The following is a 10,846-nucleotide window of genomic DNA, read 5'->3' as shown; positions in this document are numbered from 1 at the left end:
CAAAGTCTATGTCGAGAGTGTAAAAAGTCTAATTGTTTTATATAATACGAGTGAGTATTTTATATATTTATGAGTGCCTTGCGTGTATGTCGAGAAAACACCGAGATTTTTCGTCGTTCGAATGTCGAAGACACCGACGCGGTGTTGCGAATTCGTTCTTAATTCGCGCGCGAAGCGAATGAGACGTTCTTTAACATTCGTCGGGTTCCTTTTTCTTCGTTTCTTCTTCCCTCTTTGCAAATGTTAAATTAAGAGAACAGTGTAATAGATTGTAACATTCACGTAGGACGCATTACGCAGTTTCGAGTCGAAGAGTTTCACTTACGATTTTAGTTTTATACTTTTAATAAACGCAATAATACTGCTAATCATTTTAAACGAGCCCGAGTATTTATTCACAGTTTGCAGGATCACCAACTCGCCAACCTGCTCTGCTCGTCGAAACCTGAAAAGACTTGCTCGGATTTGATTATTTCATGTTGGGACAACTAGTTTAGATTACAAGAGACGCGAGAAGGAAATTTGTTGAATTTGTCGGCTTCGTCGTATCTCGCACCTTCGAGAAAACGAAATTGGCGAAATAAGCATTCGCTAATGATTCTCGCGTCTATTTTCATTCGTTGCCTAATGGAATATCGTCCTTATAATTGGGTAAAGAGAAGCACCGAAACTGCCCGGCACTCCGGAAGCCCTATTATACGGGGTACCAGCGACCGCTTGGTTCGAAGATCCCTCAGTGCGATCATCGCGATCGAACCGCGACGAACCCCATGATCGCTAGCTCCAATTGATACGTGCTCTTTCGCTCCGTCAACAAAAAAAAAATGGTAAACTAGATGCTCGATCGTCGACATTGTGGATGTGCAAAGGATAGCGAAGACGCCGCGGACTTTCCGAGAAAATAATCAAATGTGTGATGTTTGAAGTTTTCGAACGCTGAACGTTCGTTCTTTAATGTTAGTTCTGCGACGTGTTCAAGGAAAACGTTCACAAATCGATATGGTGCCGAAAATTCCTCGATATTACGTATTGTTCTACCTTTAATTATATCTTTGCACAACCGACCGTGTTAGTTGCCTAGTTTGCGAATGTTTTCACTATTTTTCTTTAGAAAATAATTCTTACGTATATATACGACATACGAGTACGCAGTATCGCGTAGAAGAATTAATTTTTTGAACAGTTTAACAGTTTTGTAACGAACGCAACAACTCGGCCAGTCTATTAACGAACAGCGACTGATCCACAGAATTTATTAACAATGGTGAAAGTGGGCTACGTTCTCGTCTTCGTCACCCTGTTGTTGATGATGTGGGCGTCCGTGGTCCGGATGCACGAGCTGCCCGTGCAGTATCCGCCGTGTTTCTTCAATCCCCTTTGCACCTGTTCGAAAGCGATACCCGATCTCGGCATAGTCACCTGTTACGACGTGCCAATGCCTCGGATACCTCAACCGATTAACTCCTCGAAGGTGTTCATGCTTCAGCTGGAGAACAACGGCCTGATGTTCCTGCAGCAGCAGTTTCTCATGAACACAGGTACGCGGACTTACACCTGCAGCCGACCATCCAATTTCTTCTCCCGAGACGAACGTAGACTCGAAAAATAATAATTACACCCTCGAATCAACTCGCCTACCCTCCGAGTTTAGTTTGTCCTTCGATGCGACGATAACAGGAATGGCGCAAGGGTTAAGGGTCATCGAACGGCCGTCGCGAGCAATTGCGTCATCAGCTAGGATATTGACAAACACGGTAGACGCCAGTTCCGTTTTCATACTACTTGCCATTCTTCTATCTCTCAGGCCTGTACAACCTACGGATCAAGCATAATCCCCTGGCCGACATCCCGGACGAAGCTTTCCTAGGGCTTGAGAGATCGTTATGGGAGCTCGAATTACCCTACAATCGCCTCGAGAGGGTACCCAGCAGGTCGTTCAGGCATCTGCAGAAGTTACAACTCCTGGATCTGACAGGTACTTCTTCTTCTCGAAAAATTCAAAATGGTGGATTCAATACTATGCACATATAGTCTGGAAATTCGGTTTTCGTAGTCAAAATTAAAGAGACACAAATATCGACATTCTTCAACGCAATAAATTTGTATACGATTATATTTCCGATGTTAATTCTAAATTATTCAAATATTCCAACATGGCTAATTCGGATTCCTCTTCATCTAAATCTTCTGCATCATCAATTGATCTTCACTTACGTTTCGATCAAAGATTAGATGTTGCTCTAACCATTTATCGTAATTCGCTTTAAAGCGCTTTAGTGATCGATGACAATTTTTCCATTTCTGGGATAAATTATTGCAAAAAAGACGTACTTTTTCTTTAATGGACTTTCTAGTTTCGTCACAAGTGACTTCGTTGATTTTATCAAAAATAACATCAGACACAGCAATTATTTTCCTGCACGAATCATCTTCATTATACCATGCATTAAAAAGATTACAATCGACAATCGACAATTGGTGCGCCAGGCCGACTGTGGCAACTCGCGTCTAGGTCGCGCTCTGATTGGTCAGTGTTTTTCGTTAATAACACCTAAACAAAGCCGCGGATAACATTTTTGCAAAGGAAAATGTCGCTTAAAATGGTCTCAGGAACCACCCCCTTTCGGGATTTTCACAAATTTTGGGACACCTGTATAATGCTCTACAATGAGTTCTTAGAATAATTAGTTTCACTTTGAATTTCAGAATTTTGTCTTTAGAACGTTACCCTCGGTTACACAATTATCTGAAATGGATAATATTTTGGATTGTAATGGTTTGAAGTATTGTTACTTCATAGCCGAAAAAGTTTTTTCAAAATGTTGAACTTCGAAAATTGACTTTTGGCCAGTAAAATCGCGTTCTCGGACCACTGTGCGCCGTTACCGGATTAGCGGTGTAAGCGTGTGGCGCGTGGGGATGCTCGCCCCCGGAAAATCGGGGAATAGCGTAGAATGGGGGAACGGTAGAGTGGGGGACGAATCGGGCGACACACAGATTGGGTCGGTTAGGGCAGTGCTCCCCAACCTTTTTATCGTCGCGGACCGATCAATGTTTGATAATTTTACCGCGGCCCGCTGAAGGGGGGGGAGAGGGACGTTGATTGTTTATATTTCAGATTGTTCTGATTTAATAATTTTAATTTAATTGTATTTAATGTTCCTTGGGCGGACCGGTACCATTTGATCCACGGACCGGTACTGGTCCGCGGACCGGGGGTTGGGGACCACTGGGTTAGGGGAACTCTCCCTCGAATGAAGATATTTTCCTTTCACGCGGTCGATTTCTCAACAGGCAATAAAATATCGAAAATAGCCGCGGACAATTGGCGTGGCCTGGAGAATTCTCTGCAGAAGTTGCGTCTGGGACGTAATGCGATCGATCGACTTCCGGCGGACGCATTCGCCGGACTCACATACCTGGACATGCTGGATCTCCGGGATAATAATCTGAAGGAGATCGACCCGTCGGTGTTCAGGGACGGGATGGCCCACCTGGTCCACCTTTACCTGAACGGTAACCAACTAACTCACATCCCGTACGCCCAGTTGTCGGCGCTGAAACAGATGAAGGTCCTGGATCTGAGCTTCAACAGGATATCGAGGATGCTGAACACGCAACAGGAGCCGGAAATCAGGGGGCTGCAGATGTCCCTCGATACGCTGCGTCTCGACTACAATCAGCTCGAGATGCTGATGCCTGGAGACTTTCAACACTTCTACAAAGTCAATAGAACTTACCTCGACGGCAATCCTTTGAGCATGATAGAGGTAGGCTCTCCGGATCGTTTCGTTAAAGTAGCTGTTCCACAGGGGAAATGATCATCTGTTTAATGAATGCACGCTCGAGGGGGTGCGCAACCCTGTAAACCTAATAAAATCGAGTTAATCTTACAATTCTGTAAACCTGGCTCGAAAAAACAGATATTGCTGCTACTCGAAGGAGAGCTTACCGAGCAGGAGAAGGAGAGAAGCAGCAACATGTGTTTTTAGAGCCAGCGCAAGGTTGTCTTAGGGAACGTTAAGCAACCTTTCCCTCGCTTTGCTTTCGTGACATTACAAAATCGTGGAGCGGTATAACATTATCCACATGTCCAGCGAAACCTTGAATTGGTACCTTTGCCTTCCAGGAGGGAACATTCCGAGATTCGAAGATACGGGAACTTTACTTCAGCGACTGTGACCTCATGGACGTAAGCTCGGCGAATTTTGTCGGCCTGGAATCGTCCCTGGAGTTGCTCGATCTGTCTGGAAACAACATTACCACCCTCCCGAGTCCCATATTTCAGGAATACGATTTTCTTCGGACTCTGATCTTCCGCGAGAACAAGATCCAAACCATTCAGCCGGGTAAAATAACAAATTTTCACGTGTGTTCGCATGCTCTGTTCTTTTAACGCAAACCCTACGTTTTCTGTACACTTTATAATTTTAATCTTCTCGAAAATCGGTGTAACCTGCTTTGTCATTAATTCGGCAAACATTTTAACCTGTATTTCTTTATATGCGAAACACGATTTTTGTTGATAGCCGAAGTCTTCAACGGTTTCCAATATTCCCTGTACAATCTGGATCTGAGCGGCAAGGAGAACAGCGTGGTGTCTCTTCAGGATCTGCGGCAAATGCGAAACATGCGGCTCCTGTCGCTCTCGCGGATGCCGCAGTCGACTTTGTCCCCCGAGGATTTCATGGAGTACGGAATGGACGTCAAGGAGCTACGTATCATGAAGAGCAATCTAAACACCATCAAGAGTCACGCCTTCATGCACGTTCGAGGGATCAAGTACATCGACTTCTCGGAAAATGCTATTTCCTCGATCGAGAACGAAGCGTTTTCAGAGGTAATTATACATATATACACATCGAATTATATCTGAAGTAGCTATCATTTATTATACATTGGATTTTAAAGGTGAAATATATTTCATCGAGATAGAATCAGAATTGCTGCGAAATCATTTTATTCTATGTTTGTGGTTTGCGCAGAATGGTAGAAATCCATGGACAAATGTGTGCACCGAAGCTGTTCCAATTGTTTGCGGGATTAGCGTTCGTTAGGGGATGATCCCGAATCAATGCCACAAAATTTGTATCGTTTCGAACGGGCAACCCTACAAGACCACGATATCCGCGATCGATAAGAATTAGTAATTTGGCCTAATATTTAATTAAACTAGATTCGAGTCGCATAGGTATACGTATGTATAGAGGCCTTGAGGGCCGCGTACAACTTGAATAAAACGGGCTTCTAGAAATCTCCTGTGTAATGGATACCTGACCTGTTTGAAAACAGGGCGTACCGTGAACCCACCCGCTTCGTCCTTCGTTATCTTTGTCGCAAATTTGACAAATTGCCTAGTAACTTGTAAAAGGGAGTGGGTGGAAAGGGAGGAATTAGACACTCGCGTAGGGCCTGTGAGGCAGAAAAGAGAGCACGGTTCGTTTAACTTGTGTTTATTTTCGACCTTCGATGTTCAACAAGATCCCTTGCGGTTGTCAACTAACTACAACCCCTGGCAGAATGTTTCCGAGCGGAGGCATTGATACGGATTTTAGAGAAAACATTCACAATTTAGAAGTATAAAATATTACTTTATGGAGTTACAACTGATGGGAAATTAAAAGGGACTTATTGAAGAATGAAGATAAACAAAATAACATAAGCTTCCATTTATTATATCAAAGAAACGAGAAAATAAACAGAATGTTACACGGAAAAAAGTTCCCGATTAATAGGTCGGAACACTTTCCGAATCCGGAACAATCTTGTTTCCTGATCGTTGGTCGACGATAACGATAAAGTCGTAACGATAAACTATGCTTTGCCGATTCGACTGAATCCGAAGATCTGTATTTGACTTATAATCTAAAACCCAAACGTCAACTGAGTTGAGAATTTCCGAATGTGATTTTTCCTCTCCGCTATGGAAAAAATTCGGATTTCGCATTATTTCTCCTAGGTCGGTCATTCGCTGCTGACGCTGAGGATGTCGCACGGCCTGTCGTCGTCGTTCTCCGAGCTACCGAACGCACCCTTCAAGTTCCTGACGAGTTTGCAACACCTGGACTTCAGCAACAACAAAATTAAATCCATGCCGGACACGTCGTTTCACTTCATGAAGAGGATCAAGCGAATCGAGTTGCAAGACAACGAAATCGACAACATCCGAAAAGGAACGTTCCAAGTGGGTGTTCTTAAGCGATCGTTTGTTCGGCCTGTTCAATTTGTTCGACTGCCGGATAATAAATGGTGCTTGCGTGTTCAGGGTGACATACACTCCAGTCTCGAAGACGTGAACTTCGCGTACAACATGATCAAGACGATCCAAACTCACACGTTCGTCGACCTGCCGCGACTGACAACGATCAATTTAGAGGACAACGCCATAGAGAGAATAGAGAGGCGAGGGTTCATGAACATGAAGCTGCTCAAGTATATTAATTTGCGGGGAAACAAGATAAAGGACATCACCGACGAAGCTTTCCAGGTAATATTCTAGCCGTGCTCGGTTCAATAATCCCGTTTAGAGATAATGGTGTTTCACACCGTCTGTATTAATCGTGTCGAAGAATCTGCCGGATCTGAAGTTCCTGGATCTCGCGTACAACGATCTGACCGAGTTCGATTTCGCCTCGTTCGATCAGGTTGGGACGCTGTCGACGTTCAAAGTGAACGCCAGCCACAACGAGATCCCGAAACTCTGGATCAATAGTACGACGTTCACACCACCGACCACGAGTAAGTCTCTTGTTAAATACTTTGGGCAAACCCCGCTTAACGTCCGTAAACAGATTCTCTTAAGCCTGCTAAACGAAAAGTCGATGAAACCCCTTGCCTGTTACAAATCGGAATGGACGCGTCTGCCGATCCGATCCGATCTTTCCGTGCTTCACTGACGCAATGTGTCACGCGATTGTAAACTCTTCCTAAATCCTCCTTCGCGCGGAGACCATCCATGCGTAATATCGTCCCCGATATTCACGTGTCCGGAGATTTAGGAGTAATTTCGGTATGGCATCCTGCTTGTATAACGTTGTTAGATGAGTCTGACGTCGCGACTCGGCATTACCGCGGATACTTGACGCGAGGTAACATCAAGGGGGTCCAGCAGACGACGCTCGCGCGTGAACACTCACACACCGCTAGACCACGTATACGTACGCGAGGATTGCAAGGGACCGGGATTCCACTTCTGATTTCTCGATAATGCAAAGACGGGGTGTTTTAAAGTCAAAATCGCTAGATGAAAGATCAATCTAGGGTACTGTTTGCCTCAAAAGTACTTCTTTTACGTTTCCGAGCAATGGTGTTGCAATATTCGGCTGCATGTTGCCCGTCAGATGGCGCTGCAGTCACGCCGGCGTACTAGCCTCTCCGCCGGGCAACGTGCAGACAAATATTGCAAAACCATTGCTCGGAAACGTAAAAGAAGGACTTTTGAGGCAAACAGCGCACTAGATTGATCTTTCGTCTAGCGATTTTGACTACTACAAAACCCCGTCTTTGCATTATCGAGAAATCAAAAGTGGAATCCCGGACCCTTGCAATCCTCGCGTACGTATACGTGGTCTAGCGGTGTGTGAGTGTACCACACATTCACGCGCGAGTGTCGTCTGCTAGGAGAATAGGCCCTTAACGATTTAACTTTGTCCGATTACAGTCGGCGGCTCGATACAATCAAACATCAAGGTAATCGACTTCAGCTACAACAACATCTCGGACATAATGAAGTACTACTTCAAGCCTGTGGAATATTCGTTGACGCACCTCTACCTGTCCCACAACCAATTGATGAACGTGACGCAAGGCATCTTCGGGAACATGCCGCACCTGCAGTGGCTCGATCTGAGCCACAACGAGCTGACGGAGATCGATTTCGACTCGTTCAGAAACACGAAAAACATTCAGGTGTTGAGCCTGGCGTGGAACAATATCTTGGAGATCCCTTCGGAAGCGCTGAAGCCTTTGAAGAAGCTGAGGATCGTCGATCTGTCTCATAACAGACTGAAGGCACTTCCGGATAATATATTCGCCGACGCGAATATTGAAAGTCTGGATCTCTCACACAATCAGTTTATGAGGCTGCCGATCAAGTCCATGTCTCTATCTTCTACTTCCAGCCTGTCGATGCTGGACATGTCCTGGAACACTTTGTCGGGCATTCATACTACCGACGCTATATTCAGATTGCGAGTAGGTCTTCCACACCATTGTTTCGCTGCTATCAGTGGCGTGTTAGGGTGGATTTATAGTGGAGCAGCGTGGTGAGCTGTGCGGTGAAAAAAAAAGAAAAGCAAAGAAAATACATATGTACTTTTCATTAGTATGTGTCGATATATTGTCACATGGTTGTCACGAATGTTGGTTTCTTTTCACCGCGCCATCTTTTCATCGATGCTCGCAGCTCCACTATAAATCCACACTTAGCCTATCGGCAACTTGGGCAAATGCCCGGGGCCCCAAAGCAAAAGTGGGCCTCAAACACAAACCAAGAGAGATCCAAATTCTACGTTCTTCCCCTGGGGGCCCCGAAATTCTACTTTGCCCAAGGCCCCAACTACACTCCTCAAAAGAATTAAAGGATCACTTGTGCGAACCCGAAAAATTGGCCCCACTCTTACGTGGTCATAATAATTCTTCTCTGCTTCAATCTGACGTTCGAATCATAGTATTACGATCATTTCTCGCCAAGATACAGCGAGTTAAAGGAAAAATGGAAATTGTGCATTTTTTAAGCATATTTTCAGAAACACCTGGTATATCGAAATGTTAATGGAATTGAAAAAATAAAAGGAGTGCCTTGAAGAGAAAGAAACGCTCTTTCTATTGCTTTTCTGTCCAAGATTCTACGATAATTTTTTCGCTTTCTGGAGCCAGTTAAAGTTAAAAAGCCCATATTTACTTCAATGTTGAATAACTCGAATAAAAACATCGATACGACAATTTTTGACGGAGCTATGATCACGTAAAGTGACACCAATTTTTCTCTTTAGGAGTGTAGTTATAGCGCGCTACTGGCTACTATACATATTACTCATAGTAAAATATTCGGCCACTTTTACTTTTACTTTTCGTTTCAGAGTTTAACGTGGTTGGACCTGTCCTACAATCGATTAGTCAGACTCGACGATGGCGTGTTCTCTGATATGCACCATCTATCTCACCTCGACTTGAGTCATAATAAACAGCTGCTTTTGGAATCACGAGGGAGGACTTTCCACGGTTTGGAGGACTCTCTTTTGTATCTCGATTTGAGCAACATTTCGCTCTTGAGTGTATGTGCAAATGTCTACCACATCTATAAATTTCTATTCGAGTTAGCTTATTGTTTCGAAGATTACAAAACTTTTTTGTCTTTGCTAATATCGCGTACAGGTGCCAGATTTACCGCTGCGACGGTTGCAAACGTTGTACTTAGCGCACAACGAGTTGGCATCGATACCGCCGGAAATGGCGTCGAATTTGACGTCCCTGCACTACTTGGATCTGAGCGCCAATGATCTAACGGTGGTGCCATTGATCACGCACACTCTACCGGAACTGAAAACCTTCAGTCTGGCAGATAATCCCATCACCGCTGTCACCAACACCAGCTTCCTTGGGATCGCGGATAGCCTCGAGGAATTAGACATACGACGATTGGCGTTGTCTACTTTCGAAGTAAGGCCTCGTTCGTAGACTACGATTCAGTGATTTTTTAACAACAAATTGTCTACAAGTTTTCATTTGAGACTAGCGCAGCACGCATAGAATAGAATTGGAAGAATGACAGCAACTAATTTGAAGACAAACAACTTGTTCGTTCACAGTCGGGAGCTCTCTGCAAAGCGACCAAACTTCGCAAGCTGCATATAACTGCCTACAACGGCGTGAAGAACTTCAATTTCCCCAACATTCTCGAGTACAATCACGGACTGCGGCATTTAGTCATCGACGTGAGTTTAGAGTTATTTAATTTTAATTATTTTTCCTTGAATTGTTCCTTGTAAATTCTCCGGCTGCAGGTCCAAAATGACACTGACTTGGAAAAAGAGATGAAAGGAAGGTTTCCTTACAAGCTATTCAATATAACATTGACTGGCCAGGCTCTGAAGAACATAAACACGGAAATTCTTCATGTATGTATTTACTTGGACGAAAATTAATACTCGAGACGAGCGTTTCTATGGTTTTCTCGCAATGATTAATACTCCAGGGAATAAGAAGTCCCCATCTTCATTTCGGAATGTTCAACACCAGCGTGAGCACCGTGCCAAAGAAGATGTTCGACAACGCGGAATGGGTGAGAAACGTGACGATTCATGTTCACCATAGCGACGTCAGAACGCTTCACAATCCATCGAACGGATACAAGCCAGGAGTCCCAGGGAAACGGTTTCTGCTAAGACTCACGGTCCGGGGAAACTACTTCACTTGCGATTGCGACATCGGGTGAGTTAGGTTAGGTTGCGAAACGAGCTGTTGCGCTGGTCTATTTATCTTCCAATTAAATTCTAATTTAACGTGTTCCACTTATCAACTCGCGTTGCTACGAACGAAGATGGATGGAGACATGGCAAAGGAAGCACAGACAGTACCAGGAGGATCGTTGCAGCACCTTCAGCGAGTTCAAGAACTTCGAGCGGAACGAAGAGGACGACGTGTTCGACTGCTGGAACAACGAGTGGGACGACGATCTCCGGGAATCGTTTTGTTTGAACAAGAACAATGTTTCGGTGCTGGAGGCGTTGAAAACTGATCTGGAATGTGGTTGGGGTGCGGCGAGCTACGTCCGAGCACCCCGTCTCGTCGCTCTTCTTCTATCCGTCGTTCTCGCAGCAGCGATCTACTAAGCCTTGTCCATTAA

The 10,846-nt window shown here is 44.6% G+C and overlaps 1 protein-coding gene across 3 annotated transcripts; it reads left to right on the top strand.

Moving 5' to 3' along the window:
- Positions 1 to 42: 42 nt before the first annotated feature.
- Chp (leucine rich repeat containing G protein-coupled receptor chaoptin) lies at positions 43 to 10,832 on the top strand. Of its 3 annotated transcripts, XM_076431673.1 has the most exons (16): positions 43 to 827; positions 1,250 to 1,538; positions 1,805 to 1,975; positions 3,295 to 3,770; positions 4,130 to 4,349; positions 4,530 to 4,840; positions 5,960 to 6,184; positions 6,266 to 6,487; positions 6,570 to 6,738; positions 7,661 to 8,193; positions 9,081 to 9,275; positions 9,376 to 9,660; positions 9,810 to 9,935; positions 10,005 to 10,118; positions 10,196 to 10,431; positions 10,541 to 10,832. In XM_076431673.1, the coding sequence occupies exons 1-16, from the start codon at positions 825 to 827 to the stop codon at positions 10,830 to 10,832; spliced, it is 3,867 nt and encodes a 1,288-aa protein (XP_076287788.1). In that variant the 5' UTR covers positions 43 to 824. The 3 variants fall into 3 exon arrangements, with proteins under 3 accessions (XP_076287788.1, XP_076287785.1, XP_076287787.1); XM_076431670.1 differs by having other exon boundaries at positions 5,960 to 6,487; XM_076431672.1 differs by having other exon boundaries at positions 43 to 1,538; positions 5,960 to 6,487.
- Positions 10,833 to 10,846: the final 14 nt, after the last annotated feature.

Source organism: Lasioglossum baleicum, chromosome 10 (assembly GCF_051020765.1).
Source record: "Lasioglossum baleicum chromosome 10, iyLasBale1, whole genome shotgun sequence".
Taxonomy (NCBI): Eukaryota; Metazoa; Arthropoda; class Insecta; order Hymenoptera; family Halictidae; genus Lasioglossum; species Lasioglossum baleicum.
Note: the sequence above shows the minus strand (reverse complement) of the source record. Positions and strands in the feature narration are given on the sequence as shown.